Below are 26,530 nucleotides of genomic sequence, written 5' to 3'. Positions count from 1 at the left end.
TATGATGATAACTACTGTACAGTATAATAAATGTTCATTTTTTTTGTTCAACAATAAATGTGAATTCTTCTACATGGAAAAATAAGACATCCCCTGAAAATAAGACCTAGAGCATCTTTGGAAGCAAAAATTAATATAAGACACTGTCTTATTTTCAGGGAAACACGGTAATGCACACAGGCAGAAAGAATTGGAGAAGAACTGTAATTTTTGTTCCACATTAAAGATTGGTGAAGTTTCAGATGGCCTCCTTCTTACTTTGACTTGACTGGGATTGTAGTTTTTCTACTTATGATCATCAAAAGAAGAGGTCAATATCTTTCTGACCCTCACCTGAAGAGAGATGTGCTTTTTTCCAATGAGAAACAATGTCTCTGACTGTTCGATTCTACGAGCTGAATGGTGGGAGATTGTGGACAGATAAAAGGAACTACTTCTTTTCAAAGCACATAGTCAGGCCAAGGATTCACCACCAGGGTGTAGTGATGGCACTTTGGATGACTTTGAAGGGAGTAAGGACTTCAATGACTATTATTTTCCCCCAGAATCAGAGACAGTACGCCTCCTGGCACCAGTTGGTGGTGGACCTGAATTGAAGCACACTCTTAATCTCATGTCCTGCCCATAGATTTGTCATAGGCAGTCATCTGGGTAGCTCTTGTATGAACAGAATGCTGGATTAGATAGGCCTTTGGACTCATCCAACAGGGCTCTTTGTACATTGCTATACTTCTCTGCTAGTGGGTATTTCCGGTGGAGGAATTGAATTCCTCTGGTTCCTTAGCTAGCCATACTTCGTTTCTTGTAACAGTTGCTGACACAGTACTAGTGAGGAAGCTAAATGCTCACATGTGTAATAGTTGAGGAAGCAGAGGTAAACTGTGAAAGCGACGGGGACTTTTCCCCCACTCCATGACTCTAGAATTGCTTCTAGAATCAACAGTTTGGGCAACGGTTTGTATAGGACTTGAAGGCTTATGTGGAGTTGGAGGTAGGCAAGAGAGCCCAAACTGTCAATTTAGGTGTCCTGGTGACATTATTTAGCTGAAAAGTCAGACGAATTTCCTCACCCCATTTTAAAATTACCTTTCCCCCCTGTGTTCCAGGCCCATAGCTCTACATGTGAATTCTTTCCACTATTTCCCCCCCATTTTTACTCTGGAAAAGGCAGAGAAATTTCATCCCATCAATCCATTGTCCATATATCCTTATATCACCTGCTCTTATATCTTGAAATATTCAAAGAAAAATACATGGAATACAATTATTATAAATGAAATCAAATTTTAAAAATGCAATGAAAAAAGAATTCTTATTCACAGCCAAATCCTCTAAGCTATGTGTTATTATGAGACTTTACATATCTCACTTCCATACCTCAAAAATTATATTGCCCAGCATGACTTCTTGGCAAAGCTACCTGACATGACAGTCTTCCCTGACTCATCTTGTATCTGTTTAATTTTTCTCATTGTTTTATCTTGGAGAAAATTATGGTAGATGTAGTCTCCTTGGAGCTTTAGTCTGACAAGACACCATTCTTTGTCAAAGTAAATGTAGGATTTGCTGGGACCGTTGAGGATTTGTTATCTCTCATATTGAGTGAGACATATATATGATCTATTATCAGCTTTTCATTTTTACCACCACCATCACATTTATCAGTCATCCTCAAGCCAATTTTTCAGTGTTTTTTTTTGTAGCTCAGTAACTCTGATGCCATATGCTTGTAGTGGCTGCCAGTCTGTTTCCAGGTACAATTCAAAATGCTGGTTATGATCTTTAAAGCCCTAGACGATTCAGGTCCAGGCTATTTGGCTGACTGCATCCCCTTGTATGAACCTGCTGAGATCTTCAGGAGAGGCCCTTCTCTCCGTCCCACCTCCATTTCAAGCTCAGTTGATGGGAACGAGAAAGCGGGCCTTCTTTCTCGGTGGTTGCCTGTCGACTCTGGAACTCCCTTTTCCCCAGGGAGGCCAGAATGGCCCCCTCCCTGCTGTTCTTCAGACAGCAAGCTAAAACCTTTCTATTCAGACAGACTTTTAAAGATGAAGCTTTTAAAGATCAATTTACGGGGTGCTGTGGCTTTTAACTTGAATCTGTTTTAATGGTTTTTAACTGGGAATTTTCAATACTGTTCATAAAGGGAAAGGTTTCCCCTGACGTTAAGTCCAGTCGTGACTGACTCTGGAGGTTGGTGCTCATCTCCATTTCTAAGCCGAAGAGCCGGCGTTGTCCGTAGACACCTCCAAGGTCATGTGGCCAGCATGACTGCATGGAGCGCCGTTACCTTCCCGCCAGAGCGGTATCTATTGATCTACTCACATTGGCATGTTTTCGAACTGCTAGATTGGCAGAAGCTGGAGCTAACAGCGGCCGCTCACGTTGCTCCCGGGGTTTGAACCTGGGACCTTTCGGTCTGCAAGTTCAGCAGCTCAGTGCTTTAACCCACTTCGCCACCGGGGCTCCTGAAAATATACTGTTTATATTTAATCCTATTTTAATCTATATATATAAAAGAGTGATGGCATCATGGCGACCCACAAAACAACAAAACCACAGGCCCCCCAACCTCGACATTTGACGACACAACCCATCATCCACAGCTCTAGGTTGATACAACAAAAAGAAAAGAAAAATAAAGTCCTAATTAGAGAGAGAGGAATAATTGCTTTTATCCAATTGCTGCCAGTTAGAAGGCTAAGCTCCTCCAACTTGGTCTCCTAGCAACCCAATAAAAATAATTAAAAACACTAAAAAATTAATACAATAAAATACTATAATAACAGAAAATAACTAAAAATAATACAATAAAATAATAAAATATAATAAATAAAAAGATAACTTACAATAAAATTAATTAAAAAATACAAATAACGTGAAATAAAAACTACACAACAATTTTTAACCAATACCGCCACCACTTTGCCACAGCAACGCATGGTCAGGCACAGCTAGTGTTTTTATATTTGTATTTTAAATGGTTATGCTGATGCTTTCATGTAAAGCTGTTTTGAGTTCCCTTTGGGGAGATAAAACGGGGAATAATAATAATAATAATAATAATAATAATAATAATAATAATAATAATAAAAAGTGAAATAAAATAATATGATTTATTATTGAGAATGTGGTTTTTGGTTAAGCATAACAGTTTCCTCTATGTAGATGTTTTTGCAGATAGGTGTTGGATAGTGGGCAAAATCTTCTTGCTTGATGAATTTAAATGCCTTGTGGTTACTCGAACCACAGGAATACCTGTCAATGAACCAGAAAGAAATGGCTTTGTTTTGTTTTGCTTCTTGCAATATGAATAAAGGGAAAATAGACAAATGGTCTGTGTTTGGGTGTGATGAAACAGACCTGAAGAAAAACTCTGCATAATGCTCTCTACAGAGGCCTTCTTGTCTTATTGAGCCATTCTACTTTCTGATAAGGCTCTATTTTTAGTATTGGGGTCTTTTGCTCATTTCTTTCTTTAGTATCTATACTTTACTCTACAACACTTTATGGATGAAAACAAGGACACCCTCAGGTACTTATTGCACCTAATATAATTTAAAGACCTTTTCATCTCCCTCCAAGAGACAGCTGCAGTCAGTGTGGCTATCAATTTGGTTTCAATTGACTCCTCCCTGCCATTGGTTTAACCCCCAGCTTCGTTGCCATAAAGATGGTTCTGTACATTTCTGTGCGTCTGTTCTAAATTATTTCAGGTGCTTTGTACTTGTTTCACCTAAGGCAACGAGTAGATTTTAGTAAAGTCTGTCTACAGAGAAGAGAGAAGTGGTAAATGGATATATTGACAACTTTCTTCTTCACTGAATCTGATGGCTGAAATCCTGTTTGGGATTTTATATATGCAAACACTATGGTTTTGGTATTATGCACTAAATCCCATCCTGCTCCATTCCTCACTTATGGGTCAGCAGTAGGACTCTGTTCCCCTGTCAGGAAAAACCTAACTGATAATCTCATTTTTCTCATGAGTGATCTCCAGTATGACAGGGAGAAACAGTATTACCTATCACAATTCTCCCTTGCACTAGAAGTCTCTTATGCAAGCTGGCAGACAGGACTATCTGTATTAATCATAGAAACATAGAATCATAGAATAGAGTTGGACGAGACCTCATGGGCCAGCCAGTCATCTTCTTCTTCCATTGGTGTTCAGAGTTAACTGGATGGTAGCTAAGTCTAACCCCATAGTTATGCAATGGCAGGGAAATGGAGCTGCATCCTGGGGTGACCTCTTACTCTGATGCACCTGGGTAAGAAGCAGTCCTTGTTCTCTGGACTGGTGGTAGGCTTGCCATGTCAAAACCGCCCAAGCTTCTGAGATTTCAGGACTGAAAACTTGAGACTAAGGGATGATTCTTTGTCATGTCAGAATGATGGACACTAGATTATTTACAATGGGGTATGGTACACAGAGTAACAACCATAATTGAATAACATGTTATTTAGATTTTTAAAAATCACATCTGGTGAAGAGGACATACATACTCTCATGATTCTTCCCCGTGGCCCGAGGACTGGAGAAGATGGTCCAAGCCCTGAAATAGGAGAATTTTAGGTGACAGAATTTTTATGTTTAGGTGAATAGAATCTTCACTCAAATATCTGTACATTCACATGTATATTTAACTGGAGTCACTGTCCTCTGTCTACCAGTTAAGGATGTGCAAACATAATCCCATTTATGCTGGACCTGAGCAAAGCTCATTCAGTCCAGAATCTTAATCTTAGAATGGCCAAACAAAAGTGAGTGAGAAGTAGTGATGTGCTTGGCATTTGTTTCATATGTTTCATTCGTCTATTCATTTAGTATAGTCCATCCAGATGCATGTAACAAAAGATGCCATTTTCAGATGCAACAAAAGGCGACATGAAAGAGAAAGCTGCACGGTCACGGTGCTTGTTTTCATTTTCCTTTCGTTTCAGGCTGCGTAACAATACAGACAGAGGGCTGCTTTCCCATTACAGCTGATGTGTAACAATGGGACCCTAAGCTGGGTCTGAGAGAGGTCTGCTTCCCCACAATAGCTGATGTGTGCCAATAGGTGTTAATAATAATATTAATATCAGTATCAATAGTACTCTGGGGAAGAACAAACATTTTAAAAGTTGGTGGGCTAAAAGGGGTCAAAATGCCCTCTGTGTGTGGTGATTTTCACCCCTCTAGCCCAAAAACCAAGCGGGGAGTGGGGTGGGGTGAGCCTCGGAAGTCCTCCCATTGTCACCAATAGTCCAAAATTTTTGGTTTTTTTCATAAGTGAGATGAAAATTCTATTCGTATAGGCGCCCCATTTTAGGAAATGGGGACAAATACAAAACTGATACAAAACGAATGAAACTAAACAAAATGAACAGTAATTCCATACAAATGTACACTAGTGAGAAGCCCACGGGCAAGACATGAGGGCTATAAAGTACTCCTATCCTCACATTTTTCCCAGCAACAGTGCTTGGCACACTGTCTCTGATACTAGGGATACTATATAGCCATCAAGACTAGTAGCTATTAATTGCCTTATCTTGCATGGAAAGTTCTGAGTGAAGAGGCTGAAATTTCAACAAGAACTTTCAAAAGGTTTGCTCTGCCTACCACACTCTTCAAAAGGCAGGGAAGAGACAAGAGAAAGGTAACATTCCTGGTAAATACAGATATAATCCAAAGTATCAGGATCAACAGTGTATTTCAGAACTTTACCTTAGTCTTGTTTGCTTTTTACTACTTTTTACGGCAAGATATTTAAAGTGGCAGTTTGCATGTTTACATGAAACATAAATCCTAGAGGGAGAAATTATACTTACAGGGGACAGGTTTGTTTTGTTAGGCCATTTTACTTACACATTAAATAGCTGTCGGAAAGAGGCCTTGCTCGGTCATAAATTGTCATCCCTACAATATATAATGTTCGGTTGATTTACAGCACAGCCTGACTTCCAAAAGGAACAAACTATGTCTAAAGAAAGGAACTCTTGTGGCATGGATGGAGTATGTTGTTAGAAAAGGACTGCTAGAGACATTGGTCAGGGATGGAGTGTAGCAAGGATTGTCAGGTCAGTGCCAAACCCAGAGACCTTGGGGCAGTTAAGTATTAATCATCTCCCTGAATTTCTGGAGATTCAGATAGTCTGAAGCCACCATAGTGGAATAGATGCAACAACAGACTTCACAATTTGCCTTTGCTTTTGCTCTTCATGTGTGAATCTGCAAGTTTTCAATGACAAATTGCTAGTTTTGATTATTCCCCATTTTTTAAAAAAAGTCTTCAAATTCTCTTAGTTCTGCAAATTTTTTAATTTTTTCATTTACAGACTGAAATGAAACTATGTGTACTCTTGAATTAACCAAATTCATTAGGTGCATCATTTTCCACTCAGAAGACTAGGCAACTTGGAAGGCGCTGAACAGACTGCGCTTTGGCACCACGAGATGCAGAGCTAACCTTAGGAAATGGGGCTACAATGTGGAGTACACGATATGCGAGTGTGGAGAAGAGCAAACCAGAGACCACCTATTACAATGCAGTCTGAGCCCTGCCACATGCACAATGGAGGACCTTCTCATAGCAACATCAGAGGCACTCCAAGTGGTCAGCTACTGGTCAAAAAACATTTAGTTTTTAACACTGTTTGTGGTTGTTCTATACATTACAACTGTATTCTCAATTCGCTTCTGACACGATAAATAACAGATCTATTTCCAACATGGGCCGTAACATGTTCTATTCGCCTACCATATAGGTATTGCATATGAGGATTCTTTTAAAGAGGTGGCAATCCCATTCAGCACTGACATGGTTGAACACATAGGAGGCTGATCCAGACTTTAAATAAGATATTCGGAATCTTAAATCTGGATCAATAAATACGTTGCTTTTTGTTTCTTTCAAGCTCACATTTGAAGAAAATTTGGGAAAATCCCAATTAAAAACAAATTGAAATTAAATTCTCAACCATCCATCATTGACTAGAGAGAAGAACTAATAGGTCTACAAACATTTGACTGTATGGTTCCCCATGGTCAGATTCAATTTAACTAGTTACAAAAAGGTTATTTTTTCCTTTTCCAAATAACTAAGGTACAACAACATTATCTATTAATCATAACTTGATTGTAGAGATAATTCATACAAGGTATAACAACTACAGCGAAAGGAGAACAATGCTATGTACTATCTCTACAGAAGTGACTATTTTGAGCTTTCTGAAGCCAGATAAACAAGCAACAATTTTTTCAGACATTTCTACAGGCTGAAGAAAAATGTTAGCTTCTTTGATTATTTGTCTGAAGGGCCTTTTATTAAATAACAGGTATCCCCCCCCCCCCCCAATAGTGAATATACTTTATTTTGCATTGGCCTTAGTTCCAGTGTTTGATCAAGAACAGTCAAGGCCATATTCACTGTGTTGTGTTGAGGGAAAGAGACATTTCCCAGATGTGCAGTCAAAAAGCACTGAACCTGCCATAAGGTAGAGTTAGGCACCTACTTGAAGCAGATATATTTCTCCTGAGCCCCTTGGCCATTCTCCTCTTCTACCTGAAGGACAGAACTTTAAATCCCAAATGATTTGGCTGCATCCCAGCCTGTTTATCCAGAACTCGCCTATACTGATGGCTGCAGTAGAAGCAGCTATCTCGTTGATAAGGTTGACGCTTCTGTGATCAAAATTGAAGGAAGAGCCATCTTCTTCTTTGAATCAGACAGCAAAAGCTCATGGGATGGACCTGACCCTTTATCAGTGGTTCTCAACCTGGGGTCCCCAGATGTTTTGGCCTTCAACTCCAAGAAATCCTAATAGCTGGTAAGCTGGCTGGGATTTCTAGGAATTGTAGGCCAAAACATCTGGGGGCCCACAGGTCTCTATATGAAGCTGCAGCCAATTGCAGTCACTTGACAAAGTTTTCCGCAAGAGAAACTCCAAGTGTGTTTCCAATATCCACACTTTACAATTTCACACAATGGAATTGTATGGATGTTTAAAAAAGGGGGTAATGTGATGTGGTCATCAATAATTCCCCTTGGATCTTTGGTCATGCTTTCTACTGTGACTGTAACCTGAACAAAAACCAACAGACAACAAAAGACTATTATGAAAAAAAATTACTTTTTAATGTACAAAACATTTATATACAGTTCAACATGTGACTGCCATTCTTATGATGTAGAAAACAGCTTAAAAGGTCCTGGAGATACAAAGACAGAACAATTCAGCTACAGTACTCTTAATAATGAATGTCTTCTATACAGAATATATACAGAGCCAGTATTGTGGTTACTATTACAGTAATAAATGAAAACCATCATTGTAAAGCTGAAGAACATGATGCCTGAGTAGGTTTTTCTTTCCCTTTTGCTTTAGGAGTTTACAAATCCGCATATTATCATGCATTCTTCACACCTGGCAATGTATGGAGCATGGGATGTCCAAAATATACTTAAGCTTTGATGCCTTCCTGCAATTCTTATTACATGTCAAGAGAACTCTAGTTCAGTAATCATAGTTCAGACAACCAAGATATTTTGCAATTAATGGCTGCTTGTTGTGTGCTTTCAAGTTGTTTTTGGGGTTATGGAGACCTAACTCCATTTTGCAGGGAAAGATTTGTTCAGAAAGGGCTTGCCTCCTCTGAGGCTGAGAGTGCGTGACTTGCTCAAAGATACCCAGTGCATTTCCATGGCCAAGCATCAATTTCAATCTTGGTTTCCAAGAGTCGATCCATAATTCAAACCACTAGACCATGGTAACTATCAATGGCTTATTACTGTTGTTTGTATTACATGAAAAATCACAGCCATGTCCAGAGTCTTCTTGTGTGCTAATCAGGACAATATCATGGTACAATTGTACCCAAAGGAGGAGAATCTAGTTCATTTTCTCATAGTTTAATGTCAGAAGTAGTTCCAATGCAGTGCTCAGAAGATCCTGTTCTTTCTAGCCTGCCTCTACAATTATTTTCAGGTCTCATATTGTGAGTGAATAAACAATGAATAATGTATGTTGAACCTTACACCAATTTCTGTGGGGCTTCTAATCATGCCTTATTCTCATAGTTTTGGAGGTGGTTATAGCATTTAGAATGTTAGGACATTCCACAGCAACCCACTTACAGACAAAGCAAAACATGGGTGTAAACAGATATGGAAATATTAGATATGTGATGTGGAACTTGACTACCTTGGGAAGTGTGTCACACTCCAGATTCATTATTAGAATCAAATCCTTCTAGGGGGCAACAAACGCAGGACGCAGCACAAGCAATGAGGTTCACCTAGACCTTGGAAAGTTACTGTTTAAATGTACTGTGTTCCCAATTTCCAATGCATTATTTTTTTTAAAAGGACCAAATTTTCTACTATTGTTGGCACAGCAAGTTAAACCGCTGAGCTGCTGAACTTACTGACCGAAAGGTTGGTGGTTCGAATCCAGGGAGTGGGGTGAGCTCCCACTGGTAGCCCCAGCTTCTGCTAACCTAGCAGTTTGAAAACATGCAAATGTGAGTAGCTCAATAGGCAGGAAGGTAACAGCACTCCATGCAGTCATGCTGGCCACATGACCTTGAAGGTGTCTACAGACAATGCCGGCTCTTCGGCTTAGAAATGGAGATGAGCACCAATCCCCGGAGTCAGACACAACTAGACTTAATGTCCGGGGAAAACCGTTACCTAACAAATGCTAAGAATAATGTTGAAAAATTACATTATTATGTTGTGGTTCTCAATGATTTCCTATTCTTTTTGGGAGAAGGGCTGAGAAGAAAATAAAAGTGTAGAGTAGGAAAATGTTATAAAAGTTGAAAAATGTATATTGGAATACCTTTAAAATGCCCTGAATTATCTTATTGTGAATGCAAAGCGTCCTACAGACATGGGGTCCCACAAACTTGGACTGGAACCTCTGCCATTACTGTTACCTGTTCCTGTAGGTTTTAGCCACCAACGTATTGACACAAGGACTGACAAATAAACTTTGGTTAAATAAATGTGCTAAAAATAGAAACCATTGTATCAATGAATCAATTAATATTATTGTGTAGTATAAGGGCTTCCATTGACAGAAATGCATAATGCTACAAACTTGAGGCCACAGCCACAATTTGAAGGTGGCTCTCTCTCCCTGTCAGTTCTGTTGGAGCTGCAATATATACAAACACCAGGTCTTTTTTAAACACATGGCAACTATATGATCAACCGTGTGACCACATATCAGATGGCACAACTACCAAATTACTTGCAAAGGAGATTAATTTGGTTGCCCAGAATGGATATGAAAATCTCCCTGACCTTCATTATCCATATTTCTGGTTTGCTCATTGACATCCTGCCTTTCTCCAAGGTAACTTGAAGATCTGAACACCTGAACTCACAACCATCTACAAAACAGAATGAAGCTGGCTACCCAAAATCACATAGGAATGTTGATCAATGAGGGGACTGACCACATCCAAACTTGGATGCAACATGGGGCAATCAATTTCCTAAGTCCTATAAAAAACTGCAGAACTTCTGTAGCCTCACTTGTTTAATCACTTATTTAACCAACTCTGATGAGGCTGTCCTCCTTGCCTTTTCAACTCCAATGTGAAGTCAATGGAAACTATGAGTGGTCCACATCTTTAAAGAACAAATAAATGCCATGCATCCCAGTGACCTTTCTCCTCCTAGAAGTATTTTTTTTTTTACCTTAGTGGCATTTTCAAACCTCCACTCCATTCTTCATGATATAAATCCCTTTATAAAAACCACCTCTGATAAAAAAACCAGAACATTAATCTTTCACATCTCCTCCCCATCAATGTGTCCCTCTCAAATGTCTTTTTTAAAGCAATATTGCAATGCCTGATATAAATGTACCTTTATTTTATACATGCTTCTGGTGATATACTTTATTTGACGTTAATGGACAAGAGATGCCTTGACGACTCAACAACTAATGCAAATAAGGCACTTCACTGCAAAACTGCTCAAAAACTGATGCTTCTCAGCTAAGCTATAATATATTAGCTGTATAAGCGATGCTGTGTGTCTGTGCATGTTTCTGTATGTGCACACGCATGCACACACATACAAACACTTCTGGCCATGAAGCAAAGCATTAAGCATTAAACATACATAGTATGGCTTTTGCATTTCGGTCAAAATTATATCCTTGTATTTGTCACCATAAGATTGCATTTTTGCAGTGATAACTAAGAGAAAACAAAAAGGCAACAACAAACATGTGTTTTACAAAGCAGAACTTTGTTTGAAACAGTGCTTTTTAATATTTTTGCGCATGACTGTAGCGCTCCACATTTGGCAAACTTAGGGGCTGAGGTTGAATGGTTCTGCAAGAAGGAAATACTGGAAAACTAACAAAGATGTGATTGTTAGCTTTTAAGCATGATACTAAATGTGCCCTATTGTTTACAAACAGGAACGCTTGAAAGTTCTGGTCTAGAATGATGGTGGCATATTTCAGCACTTGGAAAAACAAGCACAAAAATAATACTAATGGTGCATTATTTCAGTGCATCTTTTATATAGTTTATACAAGTTTTTACAAAGACACTTCTTCCTTATTTGGAATCCTTTTAATGTATTTAATACTTGTAAAAAAGTCTACTCTATGGAAATTTTATTTTTAAAAAGCACATTCATAAAATTGCTTAGCATGTAATCTCTTCGATACTTCTAGTCTGTTGTGCTTTAAGCATTAAGACATCATGTTAAGAAATTTACTCTCTTCTGCCAGTGTCGTTAACATCGAGCTCATGTCTCCTATTGCCATATTACTAATTCCAGCCGGTATAGATGGCAGTGTCAGAGAGTTCCGGGGAGTTGTAAGGCGAGAAGAGTTCTGGGAGAGATTCTGTAGGATGCTAGGACTCAGGGTCCCTGACATCAGACTGGAATGGTCCCCATCATCCATGATGGCATCAAAATCTAACTGAGGAGGCTCCAGAACCTGAGAGTCTACAGTGCTTGAAACTTGATTAGCTCCAGGAGAGGGCATGGGGGCTGGCTTGACATTCAGTGAACACTGCTGTTGCTGCCTTATAGAACACTCTGCACGGTTATTAAAATTCCCATTCTGTTCATACATGTGTATTTGACCATAATAGTGCATCAAATGGTTTTCTCTCATACTGTTGTGACATTGGTCTGATTGTGATGAGGCTATACCCGCTGTTATTTTAGGGGTTGGTTCTGGCCTTGGCTGCCCTGGACTCAGATCATTAGTTGGTTGAGATATTCTCATGTAACCCATTTGTTGCATAGCACGTATCCCTCGGTGTCTGTTTGTTGGGTTGGGATTAGGTGGAGGATGAGGCTGTACCACATTAGAAGGAAAACTCTGCCCAACTGTGCCAGTCATGTTCTGTTGTGGTTCAAAGTTTGATTGACTTGGGGCCATTAAGGTAGAAGGTTGATGGAACGCCTCCTGTGTCATTGAAAAGTTCATGTGGTTTGGATGGTGCCTTGGTTCCTGCATGGCCTGATTGTGCATTATGCATTCTCTGCTACTGTTAACCATTCCAACTGAACCACCCACAGCATCTATGTGCTGAGGGTGAACTTGAGAAGCAGGCTGAGAGTGAACTTGAGAAGCAATGAGCTCACTGCTCATTGTATGTGGACTCAGCATCTGATGAACCTGATTGTACATTTCATGTGCCCGCATATCTGCACTGTTACTAGGAGCTGGATGCACCTGCCGCTGCTGCTGCTGCTGCCGTAAGTGCATGCAGTTTAGTCTCGGTCCATCCAGTCCTGCATTCTTTTGCACAAACTGTTGTGGGATCATGTTTACATTACTTTGACCCATTTGCATCTGCTGTTGGCTGAAGTCTTGATATTGCCCAAAGTTCTGCTTCTGGTGGACAACAGCTAAGTTCCGTTGAGGGGCTTGTTGCTTCAGCTGAGCAGAAGACGTATCAACTGTACCTGAGCTGACCTCATTCCATTGGACTGGCATGTTGTTTTTACTCAAATTAGAGTTGGCCCCTAAATTTACTTGACACCCATTGACAACTGGGATTGTATGATTCATACTCACGTCAGGAAGAGCCATCCTGTGTTGGCTCAGCATGTTGTTTTGTTGTTCTTTTACATTTGCTTGGAAGTTCTGCATCTCATTCCCATACCCTGTGGAAGAGTGATCCGTAGACATCGCATTGTTTTGTGATTTGATATATTGTACTACATCATCAGGTAGCACAATATCATCATCTCCTACAGAACCATCTGTCTCACCAGCCATTGCTTCCATGACAACATTTTCACTAATGCTCGGAGGCCGTGGAGAGTATATGTGCCTAGTGAGATTTCCCTCTGTATGTGTAAAGTTTGCCAAGTTGAAGTTCCTTCTGTCTGCAGGAGGATAAAGGAGATTCATGTTGTTGGTGCTGTTAAAACGATGGACTCTGGGGAGGGATGTTGGATCTCCAGCAGGTCTCCTCACTGGATCACTTGCACGCCTGGCACTATTACCTGCCACCTCGTGGGCAAAGGCAGGTGATGATCCATACCCATAAGCCATACTGTCACTACAACGCCTTGGCCCAGATGGGAAGCAAAAGGAAGGCAAAGCAGGATCTGCCCCATCAAGGAGGGAGATCTTATTTCTCAGAGTCATTCTGTCCATGTTAGGCAGTGGAGTTGGTGGAGGGCCACCTGTGGCAGCTGCATACTTTGCTTTCAGCCTGTACTGCTGAGCCGGTGTCAGGTTCAGAAGACCTGGGATGCCACTATATTGGCTAGCATCGCTTGACCTGCGAGAGGCATCTGTGGAAATGGGGTCATAGGAATCAGCAGAGCTTGTGTTATTAGGGCGGTTTCCAAATGGGGAAGCTTCACTGGAACGACGGCTAGAGAAATATGGAGATATCCCTGAAGATCTGCGACTGACAGTGTAGGCAGAGCTGATGGTGCTTGTTGAGCTGTCACGGCGTTCAGCTAGTTGATTCAACATTGTGACCTCATTGATGGACAGCTCTGTTAACCTCTGATTAGGCAGTGCTGTAGAGATACCACCTCCATTGTCCAATAGACAGCCTGAAGAATAAGGAAAAAAAGAAAAATAGGCTTCTTGGTCAATGATAGTAGAAGATGCCTCCATTGTTCACTCAGTTCATTCTCTCTACACACACATATACATGTACTCCATATAAAGCTTATTTGAGTTGTTAAGAGGGATCCTTGGTGGATTATTTTGTACTACTCCTATTCTTTGATTTCAAATGGAGATATGTTCAATTATTTTAACTCTATGATATAATTTAATGTCATTTTAAACATTTTTGGCCATCACTATGCGCTATTACTTAGATTTTTTAAATCTTGCAAGATGCTTAGACTTTCAGCTTTGGGGGAAAGACTGGGTATGAATTAAAATGTTAAAAAACAATACGATTCAGTGAAAAGAACAATTACCAGTGTAGTTTGTTTAAAAAGCAGAAATGGTCAGCAAGGGGGTTGATTTCAAAGAATTAGATAAAAACAATGTTTATTTAAAGATCCTAGATGTAACCTGAATTCACCTCAGTACCTGGTATAGCTAACTTCAAATGTTCTGAAAAGTTATTTTTCCAAACATTGCTCTCTCTTTTATTTAATGCTTGCTTAGCATTCTGGGGCATGTGGATGTATGCACAGTAAAGTTGGCCTAAATAAAAAAATATTAACACAGTACAAAATTTGAATTATTTTCCTATTATTGAAAATATGTTTGTTTAAACCCATTTGTTTGTGTAGAAATATTCAAGTTTATATTTTTGTGTGTTGTCAAAGGCTTTCATGGCCGGAATCACTTGGTTGCTGTGAGTTTTCTGGGCTGTATGGCCATGTTTCATGCAATTTTCTTCACTAAAATTCCTTAATTGGCAAACTGGACCATAAAAATCAACAATTTTTTGCCCATTGGGGAAAAGCTTTAGAAATGGCAAGACTGAATTGCTTTACCAAGCTTCATATCCTTACACAAATGGTAATTAACTATTTTTCTATCCCGCCATCTCCCGGCAAGGACTCGGGGCGGCTAACACGGGACAAAGGTCCGAAAACAATAAACAGAGTACAACAATGAAAACATATTAAAATGTATAAAAACACAGCAAAATTGACATTATGCAAAACAATACATTAACCATAAAAACTCATTTGAAGCATAAAATGAGTGAAAATAAAGTAAAACAAGATGGACCTCTAGGTTGGTGGAGGGTGATAGTGTCGAGGGGCCATTTGAACTAAAATGCAATAGTATAGTTATAAAGTACTTCAGGGCCAAAGGACAAAGTGCAAGCCTTTCTCAACCGTTGGGTGGTGACAGACATCCAATTAATTATAGGGAAAGGGAACAGTGCAAAAATGTATTAATTTAAATTTTGGTCATGGGGACTGAATTATTCAAATGCGCAACGAAACAACCAAATGTTTAACTCCTTTTTAAAAGAGGCAAGGGTGGGAGCCTGCCTGATCTCCCTAGGGAGGGAGTTCTAGATCCGGGGGGGGGGGGGGGCTATTGAGAAGACCCACTCTACTGCATCTTGGCCTGTGGAATCAAGTTTGACATCCTGTTTCAGGTGATGATTCTCGAGGATGGTAGAACACTCATACAGCAATGTGATACCTGATATGTGTTTTTGACAATGATAGATATGTGTGAAGGTTGAGGATATTTTCCCTATTTCAGATTTCAATTCCTATATCTGTTCTTGGGTGGGGAGACAACATAGGACAGCTGTAGAAAGGTCTCTGAAACATTGTTGGGAGCAGCCAGACTGACTTACTGTTGCCTGGGATGGGAGGCAGCTTGGTGTTTCTGACGTGTGGTGCTGGATTCGCCCAAGAACATGCATCCTTCACTGTCCTGAGTTTCTCCTTCTTCAGCTGCTCAAGGCGCTGCATTGTTGTCATGTGCTTCCTCAGCTGAAGGCTGACGGTTGAGTTGCCAGATGAGACCGTCGAGTCTACAACAGGAGTGCCATCCTCCAATGTGGTCAGGTCCCCCAGACTTCCCCCGCTGTGCATGTTCATTTCTACTCCACTGTCATTGTTGTTGGTGCTCCCAAGTGGTGATGGTTCACTGCTACATGATGACTGGCCACCAGGACTGGACTGATACATCTAAGGAAAATAAGAAAAATGGAGGTGACCTCAGACAACTCATGAATGACATTCACATACATAGAATATGTCAGCTTGTCTAATACTATGAAATTAAGCTGAACCAATTATTTTATTTCACATTCATCTGAAGATTGATACCATGAAGCCAGTCAAATATTTGGATTGATCTGATCTGATCCCCCTCTCCTTTTTGTTGCCTGGTTAATTCTTCTTCTTAGCACTGCCTTTTTTCTTTTACTTCAGTGTTCTGTTTTGTTTTTCCACATTGTTATGGATTCTGATCAGTGATGGTGACCTTCATGATTTCATCGATGGGTGACAACATTGCATTAATTATAGTGTCATGATGCCATTCAGGAAAAAACACAACTAATCAGATTAAACTGGAGTTAAGTACAAAATAAAGGGAAAGTAGAAACTCTCTCCCCCCCCCACCCCCTTTCTAAGAAAAGCACCAATGAAAACCCCCAAATATTTCAGTTTTGGAAGGTACCTAAAACAATGGTTTGGATTCATTTTGTCATGTCAAATGAGTTGGAAGTGAGTCCCCTCTCCTTCCCTTCATACAGTGGTCTTTCTGTCCCCTTGACAATGATACATGTAGAAGATTGGGGCTCCCTGACTGAATTGGGTGAGCTATGCTGTTCCTCTAAAATAGGGCTATGACGCCTTCTTTAAGTGTAGTGTTCCATCTGTTGAAGGTAGAGGTTGGAGCCAACCTAACAGATGCTCATGAAATCATTTTTTAAAAATGCAACAAATTTATTTCAACCCTACAATGATTTTAACCAAAATGACATTCTACTTGATCAGGTCTCTTTATGGTTCTTTCAATATAAATGAATAAGAATTCTTCTAAGTCAGAAAGCTCTACTCACCACTTAGCATAAATATTGGGCTATGGAGATATGGGGAGTGTAAACGTGTGTATTCCAGTTTTTTAAAAATCTATAAACACCAGCTCACATTCTACTTCATTTATCTACAGAGCTAATATTGTAAAGCTATATGTCTGGTAAGTCTAACATTAAATAACTCCAGGTTTGAGTTAATAAGGAGAATAGTTGACAATATTAAAAGCCTGTCTCGCATTATTGAAACTCAATACATTTGAAAGAATTAAAAGCCATACCAAAGAACCACTCCAACTCCAAACTTCAATCACACTTCTTTAAACCAGACCTATTCTTTATATAAATAAATCCTCATTAGGTGATAGCAACAATGTGTCCATTATTGTCCATACGTGTGATGGCTCTGCAGTGTGGGCACATGATTCTCCCTGAGATAAGTAATTTAAGTGATTAAGTTAATTTTTACAACTTTGCAAAGCACTGCTATGTAAATTTCAGGAAGTTAAAAGCCTTGAGGCTAATTCTTTTTTTCTGTTAGCAAAGAAGAGCTATATGTGCTCACTCAAGAAACTTAAGCTCTTGATGCTTCTCTGAGATAAACCTGAAACATTAGTAGATTTTGGCCCTCTCCCTTCAACTCTGCAGACTGCGGCTGCTTATCTGCCACAGAATCAAACCCGAAATGCTTCGGCATGGTGTGCTTCTTATGGTTCAAAGGAGCTTAACATGCTTGGCTGACAGTCTTTATAGGCAGATAAGGACATGATTTGCAGGTTTAGGCTTGGTAAATGTTTTTTTTTATTAGGAATTACATTTCAAATTAAGTAATTTATTTGCAATGAAAGTTAAATGTTCCCTGCTGGCTCAGAGAAAGGGCTTTTTTTTCTTGTCTGGCCAATGGAATGATAATTTGTGATCACTGGTCCTAAATGCTGTAGGACTGGAATGCCAGATAATCCATTAAGCTTTACCCTCTCCTCTATTTTTCTGTAACCAGAACACCGCTCAGTACCATAGAATATAATGGCTGTTCTCCCCTTTGTTCTTCATCTAGATCAATGCTTTCTTGTTGAATTTTCAGAGATGGCTTGAGAAAGCTTGAATTTTCTCAACTTCATCAAAAAGTAGAAAGTGGACATAGCAAGTTGCCATAGACTAAATCATATCATAAGTTCAACTCTTGTCAACTCTGACTGGCTTTTCAGGCTTTCAGGGAGAATTCTTTCTCAGCTATACCTGGAGAAACCTGGTGCTATCTGGTGGTCTTCTATCCAAGTACTAACCAGACCTGAAACTGCTTAGCTTCTAAAAGCGGATTGTTTTTCAGGGTAGTATTGAGAGGTTAGATCAGGCATGGACAATCTTCACCCCTCCAGGTGTTTTGGCCTTCAACTCCCACAATTCCTAACAGCCTATCAGCTGTTAGGAATTTGTGGGAGTTGAAGTCCAAAACACCTGAAGAGACAAAGTTTGCCCATGCCTTGGTTAGATGATAACAAGTCATTGCTGGGAGTGCTGCCCAAAGGAAAGTAATTTTGAAAGGGGCATAGCATTGTCATCTGCATGAAACATTTCATAATTGTCTGATAATTACTATCACAGGAATACTGAGAAAAGTTTAGGTATGCAGCAGGATAATAATGAAGTTGACATAATATTGAAATCTATCTATCTCAAATAATGTATTTATGTATGTTTCCTTGTTTATTGGTTTGTCGTTTGTACCACAAAGGCTCCTCCATATCTTGATAGATCTAGACCAAACATGGCACACAGACCCTTCATTACTCAATGTTAAAAAATTGAGAGGTTTGAACTAAAAAAAACACCTCCTTCAGATTCAGAGCAGAGAGAAAGCAAAGGAATAAAGCAGATTGGCTGTTGCTAGGTCAAGTGGCCCTTGGTCATGTGACTGGGAAACAAGGGAATGATGTGGATAGGCTGTTGCTATATGATGTGCATGAGGGGAAGGAAGAGGAAAAAGAAAAAGGAGGGAGATAAGAAAGAAAGGAGGAAAGGTACGGGGAGAGAAAAAAAGAAAGGAGGGAAGAGAAAGGAAGGAAAAAATAAGACAGGGAGGGGAAGAAAGAAAAAGAAAGGAAGGAAGGAAGGAAGGAAGGAAGGAAGGAAGGAAGGAAGGAAGGAAGGAAGGAAGGAAGGAAGGAAGGAAAGAGAGGGAGATGATAAATGAGGGAAATGTAGGAAGGAAAGAAGGAGTCACATATAGTGCTTGCCGGACCGTTGCCAGAGTGTTGCCATGGAGACATTGTGAGTTAGGCCTCCTCAGAGTTGGAGAAGGGAGAAAGCAGAAAGGCAGCAGCCCCTTCAACATTTGGGCAATGCAGTGGATAAATATGCTAGTATAATAGATAAATAACTCTGAATTGTTTTTGTTATGTGTCTTCAACATAGTTTTCTTGGCAAGAGTCATTCCAAAAAGGCTTGCCATTGCCTTCCCAAAGTCACCCAGTGGGCTTACAAGGTTGAGTGTGGATTCATACTCTAGATCCCTAGTCAAATCCTCATATCATTACATCACACTGATTCTTTGGAATAGCTTTTTTAATTAGCGCTTCTGGAATCACACCTTCTATACTAGAAATCATTCTGAGATGAAAACATGCTTTCAATCTGGGAAGGATTTTATCTCAACTGCACTTGAGTAGACCAGGAACACTTTGGCGATATCTGCCTGGAAATGTTGTGAGATGCATACACCTTGTATAGATCAGGGGTGTTGGGTGTATGGCTCTCCAGATTCTCCTGGATGGCAACTTCCATTATTTCTAGTCATTATAACCAGTAATGAAGAATAATGACAGCTGCTACATGTCTGGAGAACCATCCCTACTACAGATATTAGACATTAACAGGAAGGTTGAACATTTAAAGAGTCTTTATGGAATTCCAATATGGCAAGGATGAAGCATGAAGAATTATGGATACTTAGACTAAATAAGACTATTTAATTACACATATTTTGTCTTGCCGTTTGCAGAAAATATACACGTATCTAAGTAGTTGGACTAATTTTCCTACAATTGTAGAACAAAGCACATTAAGTCTTTTGTACAGAAATTTTGACAGTGTATTTGCTCACCTTGGTACCGACTGTCCTTGTGAAGTAGAGTAGAGTAAGTTAAAAGAGGAAAAAGAACAGGTTGTTAGAACACAGATAACAAAAAGGAAAGGGCCAAGATTACTGATGAAGCAAGGAAGAGATGCCAGAGATAATGATAGATTTGTAACATGCATAGCACAAGTTAAAAGAAAATCTAACCCACTGAATTAGTTTGTGGTTGTCTTACTCTCACGATAGGCTGGATATCTTATGAAGAGCAACAAGATATATCACACAAATGTTTTGGCCATAGTGCATTTTGCATTAGTGAAAACTAGTAACTGGAATATATAAATGGGAGTCAGATCACTATTTTTTTAGGCATATTGGTAGCAAGGTCAATTAGAAAGGAGTATCAAAGATGAGGAAATAATGGCACTCAATCACCAAGACTTTCTGTTGTTATCAGAAACATGTTTTTTAACAACCTAAATGTTCAGAATGTGAAATGCAATCTACTATGACCCATCTGAGGTGTGATAGTTTTTAAATGTTGATCCATGGGATATTAGTTAAATATCTGTAGTGTGACAACCTCAACAAGTATAGTAGTACTCTTTAAGTCGTATGCTTTATAGTGGTGTCGGAATTTAAAATACACTCTGAGGAAAGTTTTCCATGCTAGGGTCCTCATTATCTCATTCCTATTTGTCAGGGTTCACACACCTGGGTACACACTCCAGCAAATAGAGAGTGGCAAGAATCCAAAGTGGACATGGCCAGACTGAGGCACAGACACACACATTCATTCATCAATACATAAGACAAGAATGATGTCACCCAGGGACACACTGCATTTAAAATTATTACTTCTCCTCCCCTTTTCTATGATCACAGATCCCCCTTGCCAAAATATGAGTTTAGCTTCCCCTTGCCTTTCAACCTTTCTATCAAAAACACAAAGAAGAGAGAGAAAAATGAGCCAAGCACACTGGATTCCTAGCTGGAGGGTCAAAGGGCATAGCATCTCTATAGGATACTCCAGTGAGTTTCCCTAAATGCCTCTCTCCTGAACATCTCATAGTAATACAGCTAAAGAGTGAGAGAAGAAGCTGCCACATTGTGTTCTTCATAGTCAACTATAATACTGGATGGCTGTTGAAATAGCTGGAAGGGGGTGTCTTCGGCAGGATATTGGGGTAAAACCGTGTTGTGACCCCCATTTGGAACATGGTTCAAAGTTTTCTCAACTTAATCTAAAATATTGGTAATAAGAAATCCAACTGCATCGAAGTTAGAGTAGACAATCTTGGGGTAGGTGAACTGATTTCACTGAGTATAAGACGGCTTAATCAACATCTATTTTTATCTATTTTAGGATAGACAACTTAAGATAAACAGACTGGATCTTCCCCTGGCAACATCATAATCAAAGTAACAATAATTAGAAAAAAATTCCACCAGTTTCACTTATAAGGAAAATATTGTGTCTCAGATGCAGCAAAGAGAAATATTCCAAATGTCGATAATATGTTTTTGTTCTTTTTTGAACTCCTTAGATTTAACATGCAAAAGGAAGTTTGCATAGGATTCTAGGTGGGCTTTGATGAATGCTGAGCCAGGAGATTTGAAACAGGCTGTGTGTATTGGGGTCAGGAGAAGGCTAATCACTTTTCCTATGCCACTTGACAAATACAAATGGCATCATTCACAGTTGAGATAAATGCCTTCCTTACCACAGAATTCTCCGTCTTGATAGTTTTGACTTGTAAGCAGTCCTCCGTGCCTCTGGGAGTGCTGTTTGCCTCGGTGTGCTCTTCCGCAGCCTTGCTGGTTTGCTTGGCACTTGCTTCATTGTCGTTGTTTTCCTTAAGGGCAGGTGGTCTCAGGTGAACATCATTGCGTTGCTTTTTGGTGACATGGGCTTCCGGCCCGTGCACCGTCTTCACGTGTTTCCTGAGGGAACTGGGGTCTGTATACCTCTTTGTGCAGCCAGGAATTTTACAGACATAGGGTTTCTGCCAAGGGGAGGAAATTTAAAGTTATACACCTGGAGCAAATATTTCACTCATATTTTGGCTGACATTTTTACTTGAATGACAGCCTATTTTGCGGTATTGGAGGCAAACACATCTCATGCTAGCACTGGAAATTTTAGGTTTGGGCCCCACAGTAGGAGATAGAAAATAAACAACAAACAAGGAAACATTTTTTTTAAAAAAACTTAAAGCCTTTTTAATATTCATTTATTTATTAAATTTATTATCAGTTTTTTTAAAAAACAAAACAAGTACTTTTAAACTGTTCTACATTAGTACTCTTTTAAATTATTCAATAATGTGAGGTTATTTAAACTATTACAATTGGTTTTGTTGTCAGCTGTCTAGGTGAGATGCACCAGGTCTCCTATTGGGAGAAAAAAGAGCATTAAATGAAATAAATGAGAAAATAAATTAGTTTGAATCTATGGTGTTCGATTAAGCCCTGCTTTTTGTAAGCACAGGGTTTTGGCACACATCCAGCAAATGGCAGATGCTGTGGTGAAGATGTGAAACTACCTCTGGTTAGCCTAATTTTATTGATTTCCTTGCAGCTGTGGTAGGTTGTGAAGTAGGGCGTAGAGACCATTTTGCTCTTGCATTCCCCAGTAGGCCGTACTGTCAAATCCAGTGTGCTAGAAGTAACATTGCAGCACTTCTACCACCATTTTTGCACGTAATTTTTTCAGGGTTTTGAAGTATGGCAAATAACCCATCACATTTGCAGGTGGTTTTGAATTGATTTGGGTGTTTTTGGGGAGCGAGTATCTCAGAGGCTGCACTTTGGGATCCAAAGAACCATATATAGTATGTGGGTTGCATTCCTCCCCACTTTGTTTTGCACAGAATACTGAACTGGAAGGAGATGATAGGAAAAGGCAAAGTTCATTGTATCCAATCTCTAGTCAGATTCAGTATTCCAATGACTATTCACTGCCTTTCTTAACTGCCTTTCAAGATGCCAGCTTCACACATTCAAACACAGCTTCGCGAAGTGGCTGCTTCACTTTGAATCTTCTCATTGTTCTCAATAGTTTAAAGCAACTTAAAACATTTGAAATACTCAAATGTCATGAGCTTTTCCCAAATTGTGCTGCCTCTTTTGAGTTGCAAGAAATGGATATGCCCTGCATAGCCATAGAGATGGAGGAACAATCTGATGTAAGTTTGTGTAACTCTAGCTTTCTGTAAAACAGGATGCTATATTAATATTTTTCACTGTAATTTTTCAAAGTTTGAGTCAAGATTCAGGTCTTGCAAACTGTCATAATGCCCCTACCCTTAGAAATACTCTTTCGACACCTTGCCAAAGAGTATTTTTGCTTGCTTTGCACTTGATCCAGTTGCCGCAGGAATGTTAACAGGATTAGCATAGGATGTGGCTGGGATATGCAGGGAATCTCTTCAAGGCAACCTTTCTGTTGAAATATGGGAGGTGGGAAAGGGGGTTGCCAGAAAGGAGAGTGGCACCATCATTTACGGAAGACCAGAGCGACACAACTTACACTCAATTTACAATCTATCACATTGTCCCTACATCTCCGTCACTTGTCAACTGGATAGCTATTATACTGTAGAGTGAATTCCACAGGCACAAAGTGCTTTTGAAGATGATAGCACCGTGTCTCTTGAAAGCCCAAGTCGCTGATAACCACAGGACAAATAAGCCCTACACAGCTGTAAAGAAAAAAAAACAGGAAGGTCTTCCTCCACTCTCCTCCTGCTTGTCCACCCATGCCATTTATTCAGTCCCAAATCCAAAGTGCATTGCACAACATGTGGTTAGAGGAGGGCAGTCCCAGCACCACCTCTGAAGGGCTGGATTCATTAAAAGGGCCATTTGAGGCTAACAGCTGTTTCAAGTACTTTTCCATGGAGAACTTGGAAAGAGACCACTCAAAGAATAAGCGGGTAGATTTTCTCCCAATCTGAGCAAGAAGTGGGCATTTGTGTTTGTTGTGTACCTTTTTGCCCAGTTTGTACTGACGTATCCAGAACCGTTTCTATTCATCAGCTCATCCTTGTAAAATGGGTGGATTAGGTCACAATTGGACATGAATAGGAGATGGGATTGGGATGCAATCAAATTTCCCTACTGTCATCTAGAAGTGCCATTTGATGGACAAGAGCTGAGTAAAATGAGACAAAATATAAAATGGGAAGTGGATACTTTGAAAGAAGGGATATATCCTTGAATGTTGGTAAAAGATGCTTATGTCCCAAACCTGAAGGATTGTTTGGACTATTTTTGAATGTATTCCCTTTATAACCCATGCTCCCAATTCAATCAGATTCTCCTTATGAGTTCAGAAGTCTGACTTTTCATAAAGTTACTAAACATGTCTTGATTAGGTTTATATATACTGTATATATTTTTAAAAATTGGGGAAGTCTATGAAGGAGGGTTTTCCTATTAGTATAAAGCAGTAGTTCTCAACCTGTGGGTCCCCAGGTGTTTTAGCCTACAACTCCCAGAAATCCCAGCCAGTTTACCAGCTGTTAGGATTTCTGGGTGTTGAAGGCCAAAACATCTGTGGACCCACAGGTTGAGAACCACTGGTATAAGAGGACAAAGGAACACACACAGCCAGGTCACATGATAGCTGTGGGTCACATGATTCAATACCTACTTTTGGAAGTTCAAGAAAACCTATAGTACTCACAATTTTGTCTTCCAACACCTTATCAACTTTCCTCTCCCAACATCTGCCACCTCATTCTTTATAATGCAGAAATGAAGAATAGTGGGTATTAGGCCTGAATCCATTGTTCCTGGAGTCCCAATCCAGTCCTATATGAGTTTCCACAGATGGCCATGCCCCTTCCTCACTGGAATATAGCTTGGTAGGTTCCCAGTATTTATATGTTTGCCCCTTTATGAAGTTATAGTTACTAATAGTAAGATTTCAATCCACAACATTAAGTTGGTGGTTTTAATCATACACAATGGACTTGTATATCAATGGATCTGGCTTCTAAGAACTTTTCTGAAACTATATTTAGTCCTCATCCCACTTTTAGTCTAATGTTTGGGCTAACCCTGACATATCCTCCAAGCACTCATAGTCAGTTGATTTATATAACATATTCTCCACAATACATTGTGTTGAAATTGTTTCACCCCAAAAGTGCATAGCATTTTGCATTCATATCCTCTTCATTAAGAAAACATTGTACTATCTAAAAAAAGTGGCTGGTTAGTGAAAAATAAAGCTGTCAGGTGGACAAGCAGATTAAAATGTGGCAAGGAGGCATTCCAGTGCGATGTCCCTTCATGATGCCACCCTAAATAGGTAAATTCGAACCTGTTGCTTTATGTGGGTTGTACTTCTAGCATTCTACTTGTTCAGAAATAATTCATATCAAAAATTATGAATGAGGACAGAGGTTAACACTCTGCCTGGTCACAGCTGTTTTGTGAACTTTGGAGCATTTTCTCTTTTTTTCCTGCTTTCTTAATTAGTGGTAATATAAATTTCAGACTGGGCATTAACCATTTCCAGCAGACCATCACATGCTTTACCAAAAAGGTAATTTCCTGTCTCTTCCAGCTACTAATAACTAGTCTCCATTAGCAGGACATAACAACACATTTGTCTTGCACTCAGACTTTATGAATCCATTCAAGCCCACTATCTCCATATCAGTTCCACAGATTTTTTTTTATCCTTCTCAGTAGAAATAGAGAGTTATTTTGATCCAGTAAGGCTTTTGAATATGGCAAGCCACAGGGTAGAAGTCATGGTTTGCCTTGCTGTTTTGTGGCTTACAATACACACACACAAACCCCTAGCATGGTCCTCTTCCAGCACAGTAAATGCAAAAAATGTTCTCCCATTAGGGGAATATATATATATATATATATATATATATATATATATATATATATATATATCTCATAAACAAGTCCTGTGTGGATATATTAGCTGCATTTAAAAATCCCATTTAGATTGTGGTAAAAAACCCTTCACCTACCTCATTGGAATGCGTCCTGTTCTGGTGTTTTGCTCGGTCAGAAGCATTAGAAAAAGCTTTATTGCAGCCTTCATGTTCACAGACATAAGGTTTTTCTCCAGTGTGAGACCTCAGGTGTGTCTTTAAGTTCTCTAGCCGTGAATAGGCTTTGGAGCAACCTTCAAACTAAAAGAAAACAAAACTGGAGTGTTAATCAGCTGGAGGCATTTTTCCATCTCATCTGGTTTTAATCTCCACCTCTTGAAGAGCATAAATCCTGGGCAGATCTTGGCTTTCATGAGCATTTGGGGGATTTAAAAAAAAAGAAAAATGCAGTTCATAATCTGGGAAGTTGATTTAAAACAGGTGCTTGCCTTTTAAAGTCCAGCCCACTTGTCAAGCAGGGGTGCAACACTCTGGCTAGTTTGGCTCACAACTCCTATGGGCATCACCCAGCATGGTGATTGTAAGGGATTGTGGGAAATGTAGTTTATAACATCA

The 26,530-nt window shown here is 39.6% G+C and overlaps 1 protein-coding gene across 2 annotated transcripts in view; it reads right to left on the bottom strand.

Annotated features, from left to right (window-relative positions):
• Positions 1-8,099: 8,099 nt before the first annotated feature.
• The window catches only part of gli2 (GLI family zinc finger 2), a 279,884-nt gene continuing 261,453 nt past the window's right edge, over positions 8,100-26,530 (bottom strand). For both annotated transcript variants that reach the window (XM_003214899.4, XM_062967372.1), the window contains 4 exons: positions 26,051-26,215; positions 21,773-22,054; positions 15,782-16,118; positions 8,100-14,048 (listed from right to left, as the gene is read on the bottom strand). In XM_003214899.4, the coding sequence (XP_003214947.2) occupies positions 11,707-14,048; positions 15,782-16,118; positions 21,773-22,054; positions 26,051-26,215 (3,126 nt within the window). In that variant the 3' untranslated portion in view covers positions 8,100-11,706. The remainder of the gene's footprint in view (positions 14,049-15,781; positions 16,119-21,772; positions 22,055-26,050; positions 26,216-26,530) is intronic.

This window comes from Anolis carolinensis, chromosome 1, assembly GCF_035594765.1.
Source record: "Anolis carolinensis isolate JA03-04 chromosome 1, rAnoCar3.1.pri, whole genome shotgun sequence".
Classification (NCBI taxonomy): Eukaryota; Metazoa; Chordata; class Lepidosauria; order Squamata; family Dactyloidae; genus Anolis; species Anolis carolinensis.
Note: the sequence above shows the minus strand (reverse complement) of the source record. Positions and strands in the feature narration are given on the sequence as shown.